Source organism: Colias eurytheme, chromosome 1 (genome assembly GCF_061535395.1).
Source record: "Colias eurytheme isolate Ceu_HAF_F1 chromosome 1, ilColEury1 Martin Lab GWU primary, whole genome shotgun sequence".
Classification (NCBI taxonomy): domain Eukaryota; kingdom Metazoa; phylum Arthropoda; class Insecta; order Lepidoptera; family Pieridae; genus Colias; species Colias eurytheme.
Window position 1 is genome coordinate 6,626,693 of NC_142980.1, and position 26,089 is coordinate 6,652,781.

General features: G+C 33.0%; 2 protein-coding genes across 3 annotated transcripts; one reads left to right on the forward strand and one right to left on the reverse strand.

Moving 5' to 3' along the window:
• Positions 1 to 462: 462 nt before the first annotated feature.
• LOC149911043 (uncharacterized) lies at positions 463 to 1,877 on the forward strand. The gene has a single exon (XM_090107151.1). It carries the CDS (start codon positions 632 to 634, stop codon positions 1,694 to 1,696), a length of 1,065 nt encoding a protein of 354 aa, XP_089963277.1. The 5' UTR covers positions 463 to 631; the 3' UTR covers positions 1,697 to 1,877.
• A 5,380-nt stretch (positions 1,878 to 7,257) lies between these two features.
• Positions 7,258 to 23,718, reverse strand: Nup153 (nucleoporin 153). Of its 2 annotated transcripts, XM_090102330.1 has the most exons (8): positions 23,346 to 23,718; positions 21,119 to 21,343; positions 20,070 to 20,340; positions 19,664 to 19,996; positions 18,273 to 18,429; positions 13,342 to 13,637; positions 10,445 to 13,176; positions 7,258 to 10,197 (listed from the first exon to the last, which is right to left on the reverse strand). In XM_090102330.1, exons 1-8 carry the CDS (start codon positions 23,397 to 23,399, stop codon positions 10,018 to 10,020), a joined length of 4,248 nt encoding a protein of 1,415 aa, XP_089958456.1. In that variant the 5' UTR covers positions 23,400 to 23,718; the 3' UTR covers positions 7,258 to 10,017. The 2 variants fall into 2 exon arrangements, with proteins under 2 accessions (XP_089958456.1, XP_089958449.1); XM_090102323.1 differs by having other exon boundaries at positions 10,445 to 13,637.
• Positions 23,719 to 26,089: the final 2,371 nt, after the last annotated feature.

The window sequence follows — 26,089 nt, forward strand, 5'->3', positions numbered from 1 at the left end:
TCCAATGTTGATAGCTTTCCGTGAATTGCCAACATTGCCCACTTTTTTGATACAAAAAAAGTGGGCAATGTTGGCATCTTTCACGGTACTATTTTATACATCTTTACTAACTGTTACCTGCCCAAGTAACCACAAGTCCACAACCCAAACTTGATAGTAACTAGTCGTTTTTATCTGTATAGGACACATACACAGAGAAACTTTCAACTTTTATAAATTAATAACGAAGGTCTGGCCGTCGTGGGCTCTTGGAATAATAATACTATTTACAATCATAACGTACATTACCTTACCTACTAACTACGATATCTGAAAAAAATAGGTAACTAGGTAGTTTCTTTTAAAATGAAAAGAGATGGATTTAGAGATTTGGAGATTTTTTTATGGCAATGACAAACCTTAGTGTACACGTCGTTGTTACACATCACACACCGACGCCTATCTGGCAGTGTCATCCAATTGCTAAAAGATCCAGGTAGGCCACTTGTCATCCTAGTCATGTCTGTAATAAAATATTTGGTAATCAATTTCACCATAGCAGTTTCAAAATAAATGTACCTATCATATAACAACTTATAGATTACGGCGACATTATATAAATAGAGAAAAACGATTTAATCTAAACGGAAATATGGTCACCCGAACTAAAAACATTGCGGCCTTTGGATCAAGTGTTAAGAGATTTGAAAAAATCACTGTACATCCCAGTTTAGACCCTAGTGGATTATATACGGAACGCCCCGATGGATGTGATCCTTGTCTTTATCATCCTCAGTCAATCAATGAAATTTTTCGGGTTAATCGACATAGAAAAGTCGATAAAGATCCTTGGAGATACAACACTGAACTAGAAGATTGGGCAAGAAATTTGGGATATAGAAATCAGAAAATCTTAAATCAGAGAAGATGGCAAAACTCTTTGCTAGGTCCAGCTTGGCACGAGGTCAAAGAACTTCCCAAATATAAAGCTTCTTGTATGAATGTTGGTTTTGGAAGAATGCGAAGATGGAAACCTCTTAAAAGTAGCACTCCGTGTCCTGGTACGTATTATAATGCTGTACCTTTTAAATTACCTTATGGTCCACATTCTAATAGACCCACATTTGAAAGAGAAGAGCCTTGTCGATTCAAAGACACTTCTCCAAAGTGGTCTCTGGCACCAAATAGGTACGTGATTGTTGACAAGGAATGTATCGAACAAAAATCCAAGAAAATAGTGTCCTTAAAGGGTCCATATAATTTATTTACTGGAGTGCGCGATGAGACCACAATAAAGAATCACTTCAATACATCGTTGCGGTGCGCAGCGGCCACTTGGCCGATAGCTCTTAAAGGATGCTTGGAGACATATAAAAAATCACATTTAGGTACAATGAATAAGACCAACCGTAGTGTGCCATACAGAGGACGAAACGCATTGGTAGATATAACAATGTGCCTAAAGAGCCCAGACGAGCCTGGACCAGCACATCTAAATATCGATACACCTAAACATTTTAAACAAAATAAAAATGGCTTCAACAGTAGCTATGACAAACCGCCGGGATACAAACGCGTGGTTGTATGGCCAGGTGTCGGCCGATATACCATCGAAGGTGACAGGTGCATCCCGGGTCATGGCCATAAACACGTATTTATCAGTAAAGAACAAAGAACGATAGGCGCAATTTTACCACAACCAATGAACTCTTTTTAACATCAGATGAAAATCCAGTACCTTTTCCTGTGTCGAAGTATACAAAAACTTGTTCAAGAAACAGGTATCTAACTACGTTTAGCTTCATGTCAGCCCGGGATATTACCAAAATTAAATATAGATTATATCGCATATGGTAGACCTTTTCATTTCAACAAACAACTCCAATAAGTATGTAACTAATAGTAATAAATCTTAACTTTTTTCATTCTAACAATCAATAATCCTAAATACCTACTAGTTTTCAATGTTCATAAATCTGAATTATTAAATTTTGTGATGCCAGTTATAGGTAGCAATAACTTCACTACATATCTATACAGATGTATCACAGATCGCTATCGAAACTTAATTCACATATGCGTATTATAAAATAAAATAAAAAAAAATTCATCCAGTCGAAATTTAGTTCGTTGGTAGTGTGACCGAACCATTAGGTAGCGCGCAAGAACGACTTTTGTCTCCGCAACTATTTTGTCTCTCGCAACTCGCAGGAGCCGGAACGTCAACACATTCACCTTGCACATGTGTATTGTGTAGTGTCTGTGAAGAGTGAAGACGCGCTCGGCGTGACGTCATACTACATACGCATCATGAAAAGTGTAGACAGAGAATTTCTCTGTCTACGATGAAAAGTCTGTCCGTCTCCCTCGCGAGCAGACTAGCTTATGAGGACACCCTCAGGGGACAATTATTGTTTTTATTTTGCAATTGTTTATAATTACAGGGTGGTGTAATTTAAACAAAGACGTTAGGTATATCTACTACTAACTATATTCGACGAGATACTTCGCGGCACGCGGATAAGAATATTTTTTTACTTTTCCTAGGTATGTAGTCCATTGAATGAGTCCCTCCAAGGGAGGTCTAGAGTGCGTGAGTTAGTAACGTAAGATGTTTCTTCGGAAACATGTCAAGAGTCCCTAGGTAATATATTAAAACCCCGGGACACTAGGAAGAGCCCCGGAGTGGGGGGAGGGGGGGAATGGGTCCATTTTTTCATTTTTCGCTTACATCTCAAAAACGGTACATGTTAGAGAAAAACTTTCAAGGAAAAGTTGAAAGGCCATAAAATTATCTACAAGTTGTACCTAAATCAATTTTTCCTATATCCTACCGTTTCTGAGTTACACGTAGTAAAAAATGATTTTGGCTCAAACAATTTCCCCATACTACATCAATCGATCAAAAAATATTTCTTTCTTCCAAAAAACTCAAATGTGCAACTTGTGACCAGTACTGATAGATAAGGTCTATAATTGGTAAAATAAACACATTCCTCCATGGAAGCCTTTAGGAGGAATCGATTGTCAAAATATTATATTAGGGCAGTTTGAGTTACTGAACTTGATCTTTTGTTTTTTTCTTCTAAAAAACTCAAAAGTGCTACTTGTGACCGATACAGATAGATTGCTTATAATTAGGTCGCCTATGTTCTTTCTCAGGGTCTAAAGATTATCTTTGCCAAATTTCATCAAAATCGGTCCAGTAGTTTATGCGTGAAAACCATACATACATACATACATACATACAAACCTTTCCTCTTTATAATATTATAGTATAGATATAGCGATAGCAGTTTCTATTCCTTGGCAATTCTGCCACTTGTCTAAAGACCCCTACTGGGTACTGTCTTCATCTTCATACAACCATTTACATACCAATAACAATGATTGAATTATTAAATAGGTATAAGTCAGTTCTTTAACCTTTTGACCGCCAGAGCAAAAACGCATCGCCGTGCCCTCCACGCCAAGCCACAAATTCAATGAGATAACCTTGAAAACAGTAGGGAGTCCAAAATGTTATCGATAAACATAATAATTCACGTCTGAATATTTGAATTAACAGCTTATAACAAAAAAATAATATTTATTTAACCTCATCTCCTACTGTAAAAACTTAAGACCACATTTATAGCAACTATCAACAAAAAAAATCAACCTTTTGAGATACAAAAATACATATAAAATTGCAGCAAGTTACAGCACTATTCTCTATCAGTTACGCCCCATTGGCATGTATACATGCCAATGGCGCGGGCAACCATCCTTTTTTTTATAATCTCTCGCTTCTGATTAGGGATGTGTAGCTGTATATTATTATAACTTATCGAGTTTATTTATTAAGTTTATATGAACTATAGGTATTATTGTGGAGTGTTTATTTGTAAATATCAAAACAACTATTACCTTTAAATAAAGGGAATTGCATTAAAACTACATATTTATTTTCCAATCATTTAGTTTAATACTTGAGTTATTACAAATACTAATTATATGTAGGTAGGTACCTATTTAGGTCAATTACCATATTTTGATATGACATAGCGACAATTTGTATCATAAGAATATTCTAATAAAGGCACTGATTAGACTTATTAGGTAATAAATTTTGAAAACTGCTAAATAGGTAAGTACCTACAGATTTTTAGAGATATTTATACATTTTGGACCTAAGCGAATTTTTATCATTACATGGACAATAAATATTATGCTAGAACGCATACATTGTGTTTGTGACGATAAAATAAAAAACCTACTCGATAAAATATTTTTACAACTTTCCGCACTTAACAACACGGCACGCGCTTACGACGTCACCAGTCCGACATCTATTCATGTCAATGGCGCAGAAGGGATTGCATATCGATACTGTGCTAGGGATGCGCATGATTGGCGAAAAAGAAAATATTCAAATCAACAATATCCACAATAAAGACAATATGGTATTATACCAAAGAATGTAGTATTTACCTTTTTTCTCAGTGACTAAGCTTATATATTTTTTTTGTAGTTATTACAAAAATTAAGCGAATTAGAGTAATTTCGCTGAAATTTTAATGAAGTTACTTGAATATTACACTACATCACTAGTAGGCACGTATACATGTCATTGGCGCGAGAGAACATGCTTTTTTAGCCATTAATTAAGTTATTTTTTGTCATCAAATATTTGAATAACTACTTGGCAATTTTGTTTACTGTGTACAATTATGTTATAACTGGGGATTCAGTTCATAAACTGTATAAATAAAACACGTAAAAGTAAAGGTTTAATATGTTTATTTTGTATTTATCTATGATCTGTTTCTTGGCATGTATAGGTGTCGTTGGCGCACAGGGCACGATTGCGCATGACATCTATAGATGTCATTGGCGTTCAAAAGGTTAAAGAAACAAATCTTCAATGGCGGCGCTTATCATTCCCTCTCGCTCACACACGGCCGTACGGTATGCAAAAAAATAGGGTAAAGTAAAATGTATTTAATTTTCCCTGTTATAATTTTTGGAAGAAGTGTACAAATATAGTACGACATAAAAGAGATGAAATTAATTATTTTGGAACTAATTCGTTTTTCATTACCTGGCAACCCTGAATTGGCAATGTAGCTGTCAAGTTGAATAAAAATTTGTTGTTTTTTTCGTGAAGTGGAGAATTATTGAGATAAAATTGTTATTTAGAACAAGAAATTTAAATAAAAAAGGAGACATTATGAAAAAGGTTAAACGTAGCGGTGTCCGTGATGTGGTGTATAAAGTTTTTATTCGGTGTTTGTCCGAATTTCAAGCTGGAAATTTATTGACTGATTTGGAAAACGTTTACAAACGTACAGCAGAATATACCGGTGAGATTCCATTTATTTTTGCTCAGTACTACGTAAAATAGAATATTCCATTAGTGACGAGTGTTTAATGTATGTATGTATGGCGATTATTACGTTTTCGCAATTTAATTTGAGGTTATTTGTATGTAAACAAAAACTAGTTTTTATAGTGCGACCAGCACAATTTGAGTCAAGAAGTTATATCCAATCCAACCAGCCTCAAATAAAGTACCTAGTTTAGATTTTACTACATAGTATAGTGATAACTGTTTTCATACAGCTATCTATCTATTAATCAATCAAACCATAAGAAAAAAATCATATTTACTGTATCATATTTACAGATACTGAAGATGTCCCGTACCCTCTTGCCAGTACTTCGAAACAGAGTGATGATCAGTCCTTTGAAGGAGTAGAATATTTAGATTTTGATGAATTATATTAATGTACAAAATTTATCTACAAAAAAAATAAAAATATGTGGTTTTCAAATCGCCTTGTTTTTTTCTACCCGACGGACCCAGAAAGAGGGTAATGTGTTTGAGCTGCATGTATGCTTGTTTGTTTGTATGTTTGATTCTATGTGCGCCTCTGCAGTCTAAGCACTTGACCGATTTTTATAAAATAACTAATTCCAAATACATTTAAGTAAAATTTGACCTAGGTAGGTCAATTAAAATACTAATGTATTTTTGTCTTAAATTTACACTATTGCTACAATGAAACAATTATATAGATTTTTGGATTTTTATTGTATAGTATCAAGATCGCTTGCGTCGCAGTATCAGTGTTGCTATATGAGCGACGGTGGCGCCCTCATTTATTTTCATCTCTTTTGTGTCGCACTGTATAACCCTCGAATTTAAGGTTTTTGTGGGGGGAGGGGAGGGGGGAGTGGTGGGAATCCCTCCTCCAAAGGGGGGGGGGGGTGAGGAGTCACTTAGTTTCTGAGATATTGGAGTTTAAAGTTTTGATAATTGCCTTGACATTGCAAAAAAAAAATATGGACAAGAAATAATATGAACTTATCACCAAGTTGTATAGTCTCAGCAGTGGGTACTTATATGGGCTGATGATGATGATGAATCTCAAACAAAGAAATAAAGAAATATTTAAAGAAATGTATTGCTCAAAATTATAATTTTCAAATTTGACTACCTGAATTTGACTACCTGTCGACCCCTATGCGAAACCCGATCATAAATTTAGAATGACAATTATGTATTTGCTATAGTAAATAATATTTTCTTTAATAATATATTCTTTGGGAAAGTTGTTCAGTTTATGGGCTAATTACGAGACTACGAGTATCTATTAATGGGGATTTTGTTGCGTTCTGTATATGTCATTTGATAGTTCATATAAATACACAAATATCATAACAAAACAGTTTGTCAACAAACAAATTAAAATAATTACTTAACAAAATAATAAATAAAATAATTATCAATTTACGTTATTTTTATTTTCTTTTTTGCTGATCCTACCATCTGTCAAAGTCAGCTTTGGCCGCCATTGAAGATTCGTTTCTTTATTGAACTACCTAATAAATTCAATTTATTATAACTAAATAGGTAAGAATTTGCACGTTCTAAAGAAGCTTTCTCTGTATAGATTATGTTCTACTCTAGTGGTAGGAGTTCAAACATATTATTATATAAATAAATATTTTAATTTGTCAAATTATAGATTAAAATTTTTGTGAATCTGAGCGTTATGAACATCGTCGTACTTATACTTAGTACTAAAAATTGTATGAACGTTAAATTGTAAGCGGTTTGTTACAGTTCACAATTTCATAAACTCGAGCGAGTTCTAATTATTATAAACTGTGTTTATAATCTTACGGTGACAAAAAAGTGAAGTGGTGAAACAATTTTTTGGATTAACCTGTCTTTTGGCTAAAACTAACAAAGCTAATTAGGTGTTAAAAATAAGAGTAAATAAAAAACGGTTTCATTGACATTTTAATTGAGGAACAAATCTAAAATTATTTAACTAACAACATATTAAGCGATTCATTTATAAACATTATATATTCAATCTTAATGGAAACAAAGATAATTTAGTTTTGCTCCCCAATTTCCCATTTACATCTTTATTTTAAAGCTTATCATTAATGTACTGGTTAAATACTATGTTACATTACATTTTCTGATAATGTGTAAAGCGCATTTACAACAAAAAAACATCTAACCTTAAACATATTTCTATAAGAGATAGCCGTATTAGTTACACCACTTTTTCAAGTACGGCTGAACGGATTTCAATGATTTTTACTTACGGATTTTTATCCGCCCAGAATAGAAACTTAAAAAAAATTCAAATAAATTATATAGGCGGAAACGGGGCGAGAACCTAGTATTATATAAATGCGCTTACACATACTTAACGTTAACATATAGAAAAAAATATATACAAAACCATTAATATCTCTAAACAACTTACGCTTTTAAAATGTTCAACATTTTGATTTAATCTAAAAATCAAAAGGTAGGTTTGTATGTGAAATAACGATATCACTAGTATAATAATTTGGTGCACTGCCTTTTGATATGTAGATTTTATCAAAAGAAACTTATACGAAAATATCATTTTTTTATTTTTCAATATTTGTGTCTGTTATGTCTATATGATTAATAGAGAAGTTTTAAAACCCAATGTAACATGTAATTATTCCACCGTAAAGCATTCAATATGTTATATAATATAAAAAATTTCAAAAAAAAAATAATTCATACCAAAATTCAGATATCTGAAAAATACCTATTAATAAATAAAATATTGAAATGAATTATCACTAAGCTTCTTAGCGTTACAGTTCATATTTTAGTGTATTATGAGTAAATTAATATATTTTACTATTACATTTAAGTAATACATTTTATTATAAAACTAGCCGGTCGTCACAGCTCCGCCCGAGTCGACCCGGGACAAAATAAAATTCAGTTAATGTTTTTTGTTTGTTTCTATCATGTTATAACGGATTCCATGGTATTTGTGTCTGGTGAGAGAGTAGGGTAGGATATTAGTAGATAGGTTAGTTTTTAAACTAGCGCTCTTATCGAATTTATACAAAATTCCTAACTGCCCTCCAGACACAAATCACATAAAACCACGGAGATGAAAGGACAAACAAAAAAAACACACTTTCAATTTTTTTTTATATCGATAAATACTATAAGATGATAGAAAGGATAAGGGTGTTTTATATATATGTGATTTAATCACGCACGTGGGTTTGTCCGCATGTGGAAAATAATTTTTTGCTGTTATCCAGGTAATTTGCTCGAGACCCGCGAGCGTTTTCTGCGCATTACAATAAAGACTTGCATTAAAAAACAACACTTGCGGATAATTCGCGTGCGTTATTAAATACGCAAAATACTACAAAAATCCCTATAGATTTACAAATTTAAGAAGTCACGTTTTTTAGCCAGTTATTTCAATTACATTAGTTACCAAAGGAAACTTCTCCATTGCCTCACAAAGTTTCTTAGTTATATGCGTAAAAAGGAAAGTGAATGTATATACAGTACTGTAGTGAATGTATACCAACTATGTATTTCAATGTTTTATACATAATTGTAGGATCCTGATAGACACACAAAGGTGATGACAAACAAAATAGTAATCCCCACGATCACGTATGGATACGTATTAAAATATGTTTCAAATAAAAAAAATTGGTTGTTTGTAAAGTAGGTTTACGATCGAGATGTTTACGTGATAACGTCTTATTGGTGGCAGCGCTCGAGATGAGACGGGAGATCGGTCCGTCTCTCTCTCGTTATACCTGCGCTCGCGCTCGTGAGGTTTTGGTGTGACACAAGTTTCTGAACATGTCACCCGACTAAAACGATTTTAAAAACGTTATCACGTCAAAATGACATGATTGACATACATACAAACAGAATAACTATTTAATAACAATTGTTTTGGGTTCTCTAAAACATCAATATAATTGCAGAATAACTAAAAAAAATATTTAAGGGTAAGTTTACTTTTTTATGTCAGAGCAAGCAAAGGGGCAGCTCGTGTTAAGCACCGCCCAGGTGCTTTTAAGGACAAATAAGCCCTTTTCTTGAAGGCTCTAGGTGGTAAATCGATAACTGTTCCAATTACGTATTAAAACACCGAAATAATTGGGATAGTGAAAGAAAGTGATTTAAATAACATTCATGTTGGTTTACGGATCATATATAGCAACTTATTGATGAATAACATGAAGATGAAATCAAAACATTCATAAATTCATGTACATAAATGCATATTTTATTAAAAAAAATACTAGATTTCTAACAACTACATATACCTATAACAATATCTTACATTTTATCCAATACAACTATTGTGTAATATTTAACAACCCAGAAGCTGTGTTTTGTTTTTTTTTTTTAATTTATCAACATATATTTTTCCGTGGTAAGCAAAATATAAAATAAAATTCTGAACATGCATAATCTCGATACAGATATACAAATTTTGTAATAATGGTATTGACATAACCCATTATGAAATATTCAATTATCTATAAATATAAACTATTTCGACCATGCAACCCTATAAAATTAACTACGCGGTACGTTCTCACGTACTTAAGAACCTGCTTTAAAAGTTTACGGAGAACAATAACATCTAGTTCACGAGCATCGATTCACTACACAAGGGTAGACACTACACAAGGGTAGACACTTCACAAGAGCGGCGCGGCTCATCGCTGCGTGCGGCGCACGGCCTTGCGCACGCGGCGCGTAGCCACGTTGGGCGCACTGCCAACCGAGAACTGCACCTGGGGCGACCCGAAGCTGTACACCCCACCCGGCTGCCCGCCCTGCCCCGACGGTCCCGGCTGCCCCTGCGGCACCTGCTGCACCTGCTGCCCCTGTGCTGGCTGAAAATATTTTTTTTCCTTTATCAGATATGCCAAATTTTAAGCGACTGAAAAGCTATCGCCGTGCGAAATTCTCTCCTCCGATTACCATAATGCCTTAGATGAGATGTGAAGATAGAAAAAAAAACATCATTGAAACAGATAACAAATGACCGATGCACGCCCCTGTAATTACTTATTGCTTGTAATAAACCCATAGCGATATATATCACAAAATAAATATTCAATTTCAATTTTATTTACATACCTGACCAAATCCAGATGATCCGGATAGATTCCAAATTCCAGGTCCAGGGGCAGGTTGCGATCCAAAAGTGAATGGTGCTGAGCCCAATGGATTTGAACTGTTTCCAAATGATTGATTTACATTTTGTTGCCCAAATAACCCTGATGTAGGCTGGCCAGGTGGTGGTGGATTATTCGGCGGTTGTAGAGGACCAGTTCCAAACATATTTGGGGTCTGGCTTGGCACAGAAGTTGAAAACATTGATGGAGTCGATGAATTATTTGCACTCTGATTAGGCAACATGAAAGAATTCGGTGATTGAGGCCTGCTTCCCCCAAAAACTGGACTAGTGTTATTAACCATGTTTACATGGCATGACATATTATTGCTTCCGAATGAAAATGTGACTGGTTTTTGGATAATATTGCTTGATTTAGAATTTGCAAATAAATTGGGACCTAAATTATTGTTTGATGACCATGTACTATTACTAGGCTCATGAGCTGGCCCTGGTGAAGGTGCTCCAAATAATCCTTGTGGTTGTGTCGGTAAATGTGTAGATTGCGCTGGTAAAGTCATTGGTTCAGTATAAGTGGGACTCATTGTTTGAGATAACCTATTAGATCCAGCGCCACTATTCGATCCTAATGGTATGGATGAATTCATTGGCAAAGTATTTCTAGCACTCAATGGTTCAGATAACATACTAGATTCAGTTGGTGTGCTTCTATTAGATTCTGTTGATAATGGCAAGTTTGTTGTCAAACTATTCGTTTCTACCATATTATATCCACTTAACATATCGGTAGTTGTAGAATTTTCACTATTACCACCCATAAGGTTTCCACTAGTTGGATGGTTACCAATACTTGAAAAAATACTGGATTGAAAGGTACTTCCACCTTGTCGTGAAGCAATATTGGGTTTGCTTGGAATAGGTGAAGATGATGCGAGATTATCTGGTCTAAATTCAATACTAGAAGTAAATATGTTTGTAGTAGTTTCTCTGTTGGCACCAAATGTGTAATTGAATTTGGGTTTCTCAGTTTGCAACATCTGATTATTTGATTTAAAACTAAATACTGGCGCAGAGGAACAAGCAGACTGTGTAGTAGTATTGTTTTCAGTTGTTGCAATAGTCCCAGAACCTTCTGAGAAGGGCGATACCGATGCAGTAGGTGTAGGTTGAGCTTGCATCTGTGCATTCGTTTCTTGAAATAATGAAGAAGTTGAAGGCTGTTGAACAGTATTCTTTTGAAATAATGGAGGTGTTATAAAATTGATAGAAGTTTTCTGTGGTTGGTTATTCTGGAAAGATGCTGTATTAACTGAAGTATCAGCTGGTTGGATGAAAGATGTAGAGTCAACTGTTGCTGATGCAGGTTTGAAGAAATTAGCTGAACTACTTGCAGAAATAGTGACAGGTATTGACGATATATTTGCAGCAGAATTTTCTAACAATGTTCCAGAGGTTGCTGTTGCTTGTGAAATCTGCACAGATGGTTCTTGAGGGTAAGTAAATAATTTTGATGAGAATTGCAGACAATTTGCAGACTCCAATCTCTCCACATTGGGCACTTCTTGGGGCTTTTCATTTATTTTTATCTCTGGTTTTGATGCAAATACGGATGATTCTATGCTCTCCTTATTAACTGAGTCGCTTTTTGTATCCTTGGGTATACCAAAAGCAAATGATGTTTTCACTGGCGTGGTGGACTCTGTGGATTTTGCTAAAGTGGGTGCTTGTGCTGGAGAGCCTATCTTGGCCTGCTCGTTCTCATTACCTACATTATTTGTTTGGTTTGACAGAATGCCAAAAGTGAATGTAGCTTTAGGTATCTCATTATTATTTGTTTCCGTTACATGGGATTTATTTTCGTTAACCTTTTCCTTATCAGTCATCTTTGGATCTATGCCAAATTTAAATGAGATATTTGGGGATATGCCGAAATTAAATTTCGACCCTGACTGCTTGGTAGCACCAGGTTTCTCAGAATCACAGCACACACAACGGCTTTTATCATTGTCATTATGCACAAGACAATATTGACATTCCCACTTTTGTGATTGACTTTTTATTATTTTTTTAAGTGGATCATTAGAACTACTTTGGAAATTGGGTTTTGTAGAATTTTGGGGTATTTTACTGACAGAGCTTGAATCAGGGTTTGATGTTAAACATGCTATACATTTCTCTACCTTAGATAAATTCTCAAGCATGCAAACATTACACTTCCATCCCTTATCAGAAGACTTTATAACATCAGTTTTATGAGCAGGATTTTTCGCCCCACAGCAGAGGCATTTATCTATATGATCATCATTGCTAACCCAACAATCTTCACATTTCCATTTAGATGAAGTTCCACCCTTTAGCATACTAGATGGTTCAGTTCTATATTTATCTGATGATGATGATGATGTGCCTGGTTTCTCTCCTCCACAACATACACATTTATCTTCCGTAGAATTGTTGCTTACCCAGCAGTCATTACATTTCCATTTAGACAAATCAGATTTTATTATGTTATTTGTTTGATTTTTTTTACAAGCAGCACATAAATCAGATGACTCTAAGCATTTGTTAACCAGACAAGCAGAACAATTCTTTTTGTCGGTTGTTTCTTCTGTTACTGGTTTCTTACCACCGCAACACACACACTTGCTCTCATCAGGTTTGTTGGATACCCAACAATCATTGCATTTCCAGTTTGATGTATTAGTACTAGCTAAAGCATTTTTCTGGGATGTACCTACAATAGATGAAATAGAGTCAGTTTTTGTATCATCTATTTTTGTTACATCAACATTTCCCTCGGGTCTTATAAAAGTATATTTTGGTAATTTATTGTTAATAATATATTCACTCGAAACTGTAACTGGTTTTGAAAATGAATAGCAACTACTTTTAGACTTACTTTTCTTAGTAGGAAAGCTAATGACTGAACTTTGTAAATTTAAATTCTCAGGCATGTTAATATTCCCTACAGTGTTAACAGGTGTGTGCAATGGTGGACTAGCACTAAGAGTTTCTTGAGTCTTCGAAGTTGGAGTATCAAATGAAAACTTTGGTAAATTATTTTCCTCAATCTGTAACACAGCTGGTGGCAAATCTAGAGGCGCATGTGACACATAGTTATTTATATTCTCTGCTTTACTCTTACGTGTCGTATTTTTTATTTTTGTTACGAACTTAAGATCTTTCCACTGGGAACTGTAAAAAAGAATATTGATATTAATAACAAAAAACCGGTAATCTAGATGTACCATATCTTCTAATAATAAAATATAAAAATTTTAAACTTTGCCCAAATAAGAAAAAAAAGACAAAACACTTACAGCCGTACAAATAAACGAGTTATAACATTTTATGCAAAGAATAAACAAAGAATAAGGAAAAATCATACAAATAAACACGAAATAAATGTAACCTAGTATAACTTCGTAATAAGTATTCATACTAATGCTATTCCGTCCTTATTACGGCTACCACCCTAGTATAAGTCTGACATAACCGAGTTATAACATATCTTTTAGTACATTGTGCTGTGTTTTACAAGTTTTAGAAGCAATTTTCAATCTAAATTTGAGATAATAGCAATGAGAGTAATACGAGAAGTAGAAAAAGTTGAGCAAATTGATAATTTCATTATGTACCTATTGAAATGGAAAATTTTGTATGAAATGTCAAAATATACGAAATTATGAAAAACCCTTTTGATATTTATAATGATTTATTTATTTACAACATGCGCCAAACCATACATACATAAAACTTATTTCTAAACTTATCACAATAATATACACTTTCGTTGAAAATATAAATCTTCTAAGCCTGGAGTTGTATGTTTTGAATACCAGTTATTTGGCAACTCTCTATCTCAAGGTGGGTTTATCTTCGTATAGCGGATCGCGTTATCTATCATTTTCTTGCATATTTAATGATATATTTAAATTATTTCCAATAAATATTTAAAAAATAAATAAACAGAACATCGTATGATGAAACTTCACAACAAATTCGACGAAGTCAAACAAGCGTCAGCAAAATGACAGCACTAAGGCTTAACCGTAGACAATTTCAATGTTTTTCATAATTTTGTGAATGAATTGCGACGTTGCCGCTTCGCGCCTATTGCATAGCGTGAGCATAGATACATCGACAATATTCCAAATTTATTTGTAAGAAATTATGACATCCTTATTCTTTATTTATTCTTATCATATCTATGCATTGCATAAGGTTTGAATAAGCAAGTTTTTATTTGTACGGCTGTTAGCTTTTAAATATGAAATAAGGCAAAAGTATTTATTGTTAATATTTATTAGACTACACAAGAATACTATGTATATACAAATGAATATAGTAATACTATGATTGACTGAGGATCCACTTTTCCTCGATTTTAAAGTAATTGAGTGAATATTATTGTAACAAAAATATTAAATAAAAAAATTGACCTATCGCAACATTTTATCATTCAAAATATGTATTAATTTATTTAAATTTTCAATAAGAATGTTAATCTAAAGTAAACTTAAATTGATTTATCTTGAGTATCGAGTACCGTGAAGTATAGTAACATTACTTTTTATGCCGCATTGGTAAACGTCAAAACGGGCTTTTTATTTTGTGAAGAGTATAGAGCAGGCTCCAAGGAGATGTTCGTTTGCAAAAATAACGGACCTAAATCTGACTTCTGATATATTATATTGTATAGATCCCAGACATCCTATAGACAGATGTTGCCAACCAGTTTTGTGGTCCCCCTCCCCCCACCCTGGTAATTAAATATGGCATACAAACAAAAAAATAAAAATTTCCAAAACATGCCGTGTGGGGTATCAAATGAAAGAACTTATTGAGTAGATCACGAATATATAGCATACTATAACATTTCTTACACTTTCTCTAAGGTTTTTTAGAAAATTTACGAAAATGCTTCATTTTTGAGTTAACTTTAAACCACTATAGATTGAAAACTCATGAATATAATATATTTTAAATTATTATTTTAAATAATTAACAATAGTCCAGAGGGGGACCACAAAACTGGTTGGCAACATCTGTCTATAGGATGTCTGCGATCTATACAATATATATCAGAAGTCAGATTTAGGTCCGCTATTATTGCAAACGAAACTCCACTGAGAGTCCGGTCTAGTATGAGTTATGAGTAACGAAGAGTATAGTTAGTTGAACTCTATAACTCTTAAATTTTGATTAATTTTTTATAATAATAATTGATATATTATTACCCTGATAAAAATAACACATGCAATTAATCTTCTATATATATAAAACTCAAAGGTGACTGATATAGTGATCTATCAACGCACAGCCCAAACCACTGGACGGATCGGGCTGAAATTTGGCATGCAGGTAGGTATCCCCTAAGATACCTAATTAATAATAAAAGAAAAAAATACCTAATTAATATTAATACTTCTTAACACGAGCGAAGCCGCGGGTAAAAACTAGTACTTAAATATAATTTATTTTTGTAAACATAGTTTTAAAAAATCTAACCTTACAAATTAAGAAAGATTGGTTGATACCTATACAATATCCTCTGAGTTTCGGTAATTAATTCTGAGTTTATTGGGTTTTGATTGATTGAAAGTATGTAATAGATTAAGATAGGTTACATATAAATAAATACTGGTAGATATACATCATACGATTCAATCGAAATGCTTCAAATATCTCCAAATCTATGGAGAATTTTGTAATATTGTAAATGGAAGAATTTAAGGTTTTCAATAAACTTTCAACAAGGTCTAATCTTGGATGATAAGGATATTCATTTATTATTAGAAAAATATGAATTTTGACTAGAATTGGCAATTTTACTCAAGCATAAAAACTAACTTCCTGCGAACTCCTGCGCTCGGTTTGGTCACTTACCAACAGCTGGCGCTCCTTCTAGAATGCTTATGAACACTTCTGAAGAACACATGGCCACATAACGCATTAAGACATTGGTATACAGTTATTAGTAAGAAAAACCGATATCATTGGGAAAATAATGTAAATGCTGATGACTGATTATTATTTATAATTAGATTTATGCAAAAAAAAATCCAATTTCAGTTGAAATTTATAGTTTCTGACAAGAAATGAAGATCCTAATCATACAAGTTCCCACCTTGGTGCGATAAATCAACATCTATAATATAATGTAATGAATCGCAAAATGTGTTGGTAAGCGCATAACTCGAGAACGGCTGAACCGATTTCGATAATTCTTTTTTTATTATATTCCTTGAAGTTCGAGGATGGTTCTTATATAGAGAAAACGTAAACATGTACCACGGGCGAAGCCGGGGCGGACCGCTAGTCTTCTTATATATAAAAATGAATCGCAAAATGTGTTGGTAAGCGCATAACTCGAGAACGGCTGAACCGATTTCGATAATTCTTTTTTTATTATATTCCTTGAAGTACGAGGATGGTTTTTATGTAGAGAAAACGTAAATATGTACCACGGGCGAAGCCGGGGCGGACCGCTAGTCTATAATATAAAAATGAATCCCAAAATGTGTTGGTAAGCGCATAACTTGAGAACGGCTGAACCGATTTCGATAATTCTTTTTTTATTATATTCCTTGAAGTCTGAGGATGGTTTTTATGTAGAGAAAACGTAAATATGTACCACGGGCGAAGCCGGGGCGGACCGCTAGTTTCTAATGAAAATAAAAAAAAAATCATAAAATGTTTTTATTTTTTATTAAGGACCTTAAAATGAGTAATGAATAAATGATTATAATTCTTTCATTTACAATATCACAAAAATTTTGACATATTTGATGCAATACCAATTATCCCTAGACTTTGTCATGTGTCATATTCCCGGAGCGTCCGAAGATGATATGTATATAGAGTGGTTAAATGCATTTTCTTCATGCATAATTTAGTCAAATTATGTGTTTTGTGCTAAAGAGATTAATATTTATTTGTAAGTAACGATTTTGTTTCGAAAATTCCTTTTAAGTAAATAGCGAGGATAACCCCACAATTGCGAATATATCTTTGTTGGATTGATTTACTTAGAAAATTTTATAATACTTTTAAAGTGTCTTAATGAAGCTGGTGTAAAGATGGAAGAAAAGAAGGTTAAAATAACACAAAATTTAAATTGTATAAAATATGGTTTTCAAACACAGGTTTACATTTAAACCATATAAATCTAATCATTAAAATCAGTTCAAAAGTATTTACAGTACTGAATACTGATCATTCTTCAATATTATGACAATTACAAAAAAAAAGAAACAATCAAAATCAGGGATTATCTTTATTTCTGACATTTTAGATACATCGGAACTTTCATTATGCTCTTCTTCATTTTCACTTTCCCTACTACTATCATGTGTAAATCATTTCAGCGATTAATTCAATTCACCATTAAAAACAAAACCAAGAAGGGTATGTTATAGCAGCTCTATATAATTCCACACAGAGAGAACACGTGCAGTCACCACCAATATTTAAAGACGACTGACGGATGTTTGAGTTTTTTGACTGACAGGCTACCGTCACCTACCGCCCGATTTGTTTTTGATTGTGTATGACCGTGAATTGACTTTTATTTCTTTTGAACAAGGTGTTAAATGTATATGCATTGTTTAGGGCTCTTACGTTTCAATGATTCGAGTGTTTTCGAAAACATGCGCATTATTAATTTTGGAGTACTGTATATTTGAGATTTTGCATGCTTTATGATAATGTTCAAACATTGTTTTGATATTTCTAAACATTTCATAATTTGTGTTCGTTTGTTCGTTCGTTTGTTGTTTGTATTTATGTCTGAAATTGTTGATATCCCAAATATTATACCATATGTACCTTTTTGTCTTCACTGGATAAGGCGACACATTTGTTGAACTACTATGAGAAGCTACTAGCTGTCTCGCTGAACTTGTTGTATCCAGGAAACGAGTTTTTTTCTTTAAAGTTATTACGCTTGCAATACTAGGGATTGCGAGCTCCTGTGTTTTGTGTGCTGGAAATAAAATTATAATGTTAATGTCATGGCCATATTGTAGATTTGTTCATTTCATGAAATGATTGATCATTTCACGAAATGGTCGCATTTGATGATGTGGCCAACATAGTTTGACCAGATCGTTAAATCGTCAATGTTTCACGATTGTCATCCACATTTGGCCAGATCATATAAAATATAGGGCGTCTATAAAATATTAAAAAAATCAGAATATTTTAGGAACTTGTTTATTGTCATAATCAAGTTAGTGCCGCGGCAGCGGACGGCGAGTGCTAGAAGCGAATTGCTTTTTAGAAAAGAAGCAATTACATATAATAATCCATACTAATATTATAAATGCGAAAGTAACTCTGTCTGTCTGTCTGTTACTCAATCACGCCTTAACTACAGAATTAATTTGCATGAAATTTGGTATAGAGATATTTTGATACCCGAAAAAGGACATAGGATAGGTTTTATCCCGGAAATCCTACGGGAACAGGTTTTTCTTTGAAAACGCGGGCGGAAAGCTAGTATAGTATAAATATATTTATAAGATTTTAGACGCATTTTTTCTTGAATCCATACTATTAATATTATAAATGCGAAAGTAACTCTGTCTGTTCTCGCCTTAACTACTGAACCAATTTGCATGAAATTTGGAACAGAGATATTTTGATACCTGAGAAAGGACATAGGGCACTTTTTACCCCGGGAAATAGTTAGATTTTATCCCGGAAATCCTACGGGAACGGGAACTATGCGGGTTTTTCTTACACTGCGCGGGCGAAGCTGCGGGTGGAAAGCTAGTACATATAAGATATCCGCAGTTTCCATATGACTTTCTTCATATTGTAATTAAACGAATTATGAAGTTTTTAACTGCTAATAATAAAATTTTCGCCAGCGGCCGCCATCTTATCACATAAACACAGCGCTTGCAGCGCCTCTAACAATAATTAACGTAAATTTATGATATCATCAAATCAAATCAAATGATGATCATTTCATGAAAAAAACCGGGCGTTTAGTTGGCCATATCGAGGAACGATTTCTTATCATTGAACTGCTCAAACCACATCATGATATTGTAGCTAATACACATTCAACCATTTCATAAAATGCAACTATTTCGTGAAATGAGCAAATCTACAATATGGCCACGACATTAATATAACAAACCAAGTCTCAATAAACTCAATAACAAAAGAATACAATAATATTATGGGTTTAAAAAAATATTTACACTTACTAGTAACCTTCTTGCAATCGGTATTAGCATTTGAAGTATTGCAACTGCTATCTTGATTAACATATTGTGATATCCTTCTTGCTTCAGCCAATGGGGAAGCATAGCTATCTAATAAATCCAATAACTGTTTAGTAGAGCTACCCATGTCACGCCCTTGTCTGCTGTTATTTTTATTGAGCTCTGTCGTTCTATTATTAACATTGGTAGCTTTAGAATTAATGGGGCTGTTTGTTCCACCATATATTGTTTGGCCAGAATAGAATGTTGAACCAAGTAATGAGGATTTATTATAAGAGTGATAATCATCCTTGTGTTGATCACTGTGAGAATTACCTGAAAAACAGTATATTGAGTAAAAAGTTCATAATAAAAAAATAAATATTAATTCATAAAAATTACTACATACCTTCAATCTGGGTGTAATTTGTAAAAGAGTTAAATAAGGACTTCTGTGCCTTGGCCATTGATGTTTCACCCGAATACAATGAATTTTTAAGTATTTGAGATACTCTCTTTACTACTTCAGAGCTTTTAAGTGTTGATTCATTGTGTTTGGCATGGAGAGGGGTTGACATGAATTTTGGATCTCCTTTGTGATACTTACACTTGATTGATGAATATATTATAGGACTCTGAACAATGTCAGCTGCATCAGTATTTGTGCTTGTACATTTAGTCTGCAAATTTTTATAAACATATTTACTCAATTATAAAAGATATATCCAGCCTTAAAAAAAAACGAGTTATAACATTTTATGTGAATCAAGAATAAACTAATAATAAGGAAAAATCGTACAAATAAACACGTAATAAAAGAAACGCAGTATTACGTCGTAATAAGTATTCATACTAATGCTATTTCGTCGTTATTAAACTTGGAATAACATCGATGTAACTATTCTCCCGCTATGCAATAGGCGCGAAGCGCCAACGTAGCAATTCATTCATAAAATAATAGTACACATTAAATTTGTCTATAGATAAGCATTGGTGTTGTCATTTTGATGCTCGTTTGACTTCTCTCAAATTTTCTGTTGCAAGTTTCATGTTCTGTTTATTAATTTGTTAAATATTATTGGAAATAATTTAAATATATCATGAAATATGCAAGCAATTGAAAGAGAATGCTATCTTAAAGTAAGCTATCAATATATGGAGAAAACAGAAGATAAACCAGCACCATGTCTGCCTTGATATACAGTTGCTTAATAACTGGTACTGAAAATATAAGTCCAGACATAGAAAATCTATATTTTTTACAAAGGTTTACATATAAGGAAACACCCTTTTGATATTAATAATTATTTACGGCATGCACCAAAGTGCATATTGTGTGCATGCCGTAAATAAATAAATCATTATAAATATCAAAAGGGGAATTTCCTAATTATGTATGTATTGATATTTCTTACAAAATTTTTCTAGGTATATAATGTGGTTTTGGCGACTCCTTACCTGAATGTCCATAAAATGGTCATTTACAGAATGGCTGCGACGCAAACGCTTTTTTGGTGGTGGGTTTAATGTACAGTCTGTTCCTTCATCTTCTGTTGATGAGTCATTCACATCAACTAATGTTGCTGATCCATTAGCACTAGACGAACTTGGACTGCTAAACCACTTGGTTATTGTTGTTGGTAACAATTCAGACATTTTAGATGTTACATTCTGAACAAATGACTGAAACATGATTATTTATTAATAAATATTCAAAAGATCTGTTCTTTTCAAGCATTTTTTTTTTTCACAAGTTCGCAAGGTGCATTATGATATTAATAAGTGACCTATCATTCTTTAAATCTGATCTTAAAACTTTAACCATTCTCTGCTTACTAGGTATGTAATATATAAAATAAAGTCATCTATAATATAAAAATGCAACAATAAATTTGTTGCTAAGCACAAATATTGATAACAGCTGAACCAATTTCATTCTCTTATTGAAGTGTTGTCAGTTAGAAGAAATAATTATATCATGAACTTGTGTGTCAAAAATATTATTTCCAGATCAATGAACTTTAATGGTTTCTTCATACTAAAAAAAAAATTACATCAGACATTTTAGAGTATATCTATATCAGGATGTAGTAACCATCTTAGATTCAAGATCATATATCTTCTTCTTCTCTTTATATATAAAAATGAATCGCAAAATGTGTTGGTAAGCGCATAACTCGAGAACGGCTGAACCGATTTCGATAATTCTTTTTTTATCATATTCCTTGAAGTACGAGGATGGTTTTTATGTAGAGAAAACGTAAATATGTAACACGGGCGAAGCCGGGGCGGACCGCTAGTAGTATATACAAATACATAAATATATTCAGATATATTTATGGATTTGTATATATTATGTTATAGTCAAATCCCGAAACACAATCTCTTTGAGAAGGACCGGTTTATTGTAGGGTTTGGCAAAAGCCATCGGAAAATCCTCGAAATACGAATTTCAACCTTTGACTGAAGCCAGCAGCAGTCTCGGGCGTAGGTGAATGCAACATAGGCATCGTACGCGAGTTAGATGCCTTAGCTAGTCAACGACTGACGAAAATTGTTTAATAAAAGGCCAAAATATTACATTTATTTGGGCTTTGATAAAGTCATTATGCCAGACCTGGGGTTTGACTAACATATATACAATAGCATAAGTAAATACATCTCTACGCATAATAATAATATAAAAATATAGATATTATGAATGTTTGTCAATAATAACAGCGACAGCAAATTCGCAAGCAATTGATACTATGTTACCTATATTTTATAATTATTAATTTAGAATACTTGAGGAAATTGTACTAAAACTCTTGAATAAAATGACACCTTATTATTATGTCATTAAAATTTGCATTGCAGATATACATCACTAAAATCTATACTAATACTAGTGGTCCGCCCTGGCTTCGCCCGTGGTACCTACATGTTTAAACTATCCTATCTCGCAAGTTAGATCGAACTGCACATGGTGTGCGAATTTTATTATAATCGGTTAAGTGGTTTAGGAATCCATTGAGGACAAACATTGTGACACGAGATTTATATATACATATTAAGATTAAGATTATGAATGATTATTGATTATCATGGTATGAAATGTAAAAACATTTTTTTATTATTACATAAGGAATGTCAATTGAAGAGGGAATAGATGTTAATCTTCTTCTACCTCTATGGCCCAAGGAATTACAATCCAAGAAACAAATATGAGTTAAAGTGGGCTTAATGACTTGAAGAGAAGCAAAATGATTCAAGAAAGATTACACAGATTGCAAAGGAGCCAGGAATCTAAGCATAAAATTAACATAGCTACTGTAGCTGGTTCGAAAATTAAAAAAGTTATCATTACATTAATATGTTTTTCATTAATTTCTTATGGTAAAGCAATCTAACCAGCATAATGTTTGAACTATATTAAACTGATTCATCGCGTAAGAATAAACAAAATTTACCTCCTGGCTCCTACCTCCATTTCAAAACATGAACTTTAACGTTAGAAAATTTACATGTGAAATATCTAAGGTCACATGTAAGACAGATTCATAAATATTAATTTAAGATCATGCATTAGATACAAAAATACTAACAATCGCCATGCATATCATTTAGGATCATAAATAACGAACTACGCGTGTGGCCTATGATTTTACATATCGCCAAGAGCGGGAATTCATTGAATACTTACTTTAGGTGTATTACAAGATTCTCGTGGACGTTTTTCTCTGTTACTAGAATTCATAGTTGATACCCTTTGTATTTTAATGAATATTATATTTCAGCAGCACGCTATATTACAATTTTTCAGACAAATAAATTCACCAATGATAAAAACGTGACACAATATGGCGTCTTACAAATGTGTCAGTAAAAATATATTTATGCAACGTTTCTTATACTTCAAACCGAAGCGTATTATGAATTCATTATAAAAAATGCACTAATAACTTTATTAACCAACTAGACTAGATAATTTAAAATAATTATTAGAAATATCTTTAAATTTAACAAGTACACCTGGACAAAGCCATGAATTTTACGTTACCGCTCTTATTGAAGTGTTGCCACCCAGAAGAAATAATTATATCATGAACTTGGTGTCATTGTCAAAAATATTATAGATAAGTAATATTAAATACAATTTTCCTTAGAGTATAATATAAATGATATATTATAAATAATAATGGTCATTGGTCTCCATGATTTTTTTCCTTTATATTTAATAGTCACATTATACATCTTATGGATGGTCAATTTTTTCACCAGTATTAGGTTTAGGAACTCAAAAATCTATTACAATCTACTTGGTTTGCAGAAAATCAAACACCCGGAAAATTTATATCGCTGCAGGAAAAAGACAACATGAGGAGGAACAGGAAGAATTAAAAAAATAAGTTCATCTCCTACTAGAATAACTATTCTCGTAATGTGTTAACCAAAGTTTTAGCTTGAAAATACTGTTTATTTTGTGGTTATGACGTGAAATGAAGAAAAACTGAAGCTCAGTATCTTAGAGTATATATTACAATAGTATAGAGCGCGTGTATTGCACAAATTGCTTAGTGCGCAATGCGCATCGTAGGCAGACGAGCTATAGGCTGTGCCTTGGACTGTGCTATAGATACGTGGATACTATGGTTTTCCAATTACAGAGCATAATGCGACTCAGTGGCGCACAATGCCGAATTATGCTGATGCTTAATTATTGGAACGTGAAACGTACCAGCAGGTTGCGCAAGTTAGCAATAACCTCAGTAATGTGTATATAATAATTGGTTGAAAAATATTTACGGTTATTTTAAGTAATTCGTATATTGATTATTTCTTTAACATTTTTTTCAATGTTCTTCAAACATCCTTCATCCATACTTATATTTATTTTTTAACACAATTTGAATTAACTTTGATTATTTCGAATAAACTACAATGAAACGAAAGCTTTAGATTTTTTTCCAACAATTAATAATTACTAACGATAAATCGATTGCACACATTAATTCACGCGCATTACTTTTATGAGTGCTCGATTGTGCGAAGCGTTGCTTTTTTTTATATATATTAGACTTATTAGAGCAAGCAAAGGAGCAGATGGGCCACCTTATGTTAAGTGGTCACCACCGCCCATAAACACTTGTAACACTAGAAGTGTTACAGGTGCTTTGCCGGCCTTTTATGGACAAATAAGCTCTATTCTTGAAGGCCCCAATGTCGTAGTTGTTCGGGAACACCGCAGGTGGCAAATCGTTCCACAGTTTAGTTTTTTTTTTTTAGTTGCTGTAGTTGGAACATTCAACGTTAAGCATTATGCCGCATAATGCGCTCTAGTGCTCTTTTTGGAAAACACGGTATATAGATGTGTGTGTGACAAATAGGGATGGGTAGGTATCAGTTCTGTGTATCAATTAGTACATGTTGAGCTATCGATAAGTTATGTAAATAAATATGTATCATAAGTAAATATTATGTTCAATATGTTATATAAGGAGAAATGTATGAATAAAGTACACCTAAATATATAATTTTAAATTTGTTTGCCAAGTGAATAAAGTGTGTTTATTCCATTTAAATATGTCTTGTATTAATTATAAGTAGTTTAAAAAAAATATTTAATTGGAATATCTGAAAAACGTGTGGACTTCTTTAATATTATTAAAGTTAATAAAATAAAAGATCGGGCTTAGTACTATTTATTTAATAATAAATCAAATAACAATAGTATTTAAACATTTTTAAATAAAAATAAGAAATAATTAATAATTTAAAATGAAATAATAAACAATATTAATTATTTCTTTTTTATTCAATTTTACCAATTCTATACCTACCAAAATCTTAATAAATCAATTTAGCGGTTAAAATATAATATGGTAACATTACATACTTTACATTTACACTATAATACATTCGCATTCATAATATTAGAAAGTGTATCATACAAAACACACCACAAAATTATTTTTAATACATTTTTAAAAGAGTTTTAATTTTAAAGTTAAATAAATAATACCTATATGTTAAAATATAGTTCTTCTTGTAAACTATCGAGTACAGCGTTGGTCAAGTCACATCACTACGATCACGTGGCGACTGGCGGCGGCGAGTGGCCAGCTGTATTAAGTATATAGTCTATGGTGGCCAGTGAGGTGCGCGAAGGGTGCGCGCGTAGAGTGAGAATGAACCATAGAGGAGGCACTAAAATGACAAGTAATGCGTGAGAGAAATACACTTATGACTATAAAGCTAAGAGCAAGCGAGACAGAAACATTGTTTTTTGTTTCTCTCATGTTATGCGATTTCTTTTGTTGGGGACAAAGGCAGTTTGTCCCAAACAAGCGGCTACAGTCCATTGTTTTGCTAGTTTTCTGTTTTTTCTCGCTGTTAAGTGACTTCAAAGTTTAATAAACGTTGACAGTGATCTGTTTTAATCCGACT

What these genes read in the sequence shown, in the direction of transcription:
- LOC149911043 (XM_090107151.1), top strand. Translation starts at nt 632, where the DNA reads ATGGTCACCCGAACTAAAAACATTGCGGCCTTTGGATCAAGTGTTAAG.
- Nup153 (XM_090102323.1), bottom strand. Translation starts at nt 23,399, where the DNA reads ATGAATTCTAGTAACAGAGAAAAACGTCCACGAGAATCTTGTAATACA. An exon ending in CGATTGCAAGAAGGTTACTA is followed by an intron (nt 18,430 to 19,663) that starts GTAAGTGTAAAT and finishes TTTTATTTCCAG; the next exon opens with CACACAAAACACAGGAGCTC. An exon ending in GATCATCTGGATTTGGTCAG is followed by an intron (nt 10,198 to 10,444) that starts GTATGTAAATAA and finishes AAATATTTTCAG; the next exon opens with CCAGCACAGGGGCAGCAGGT.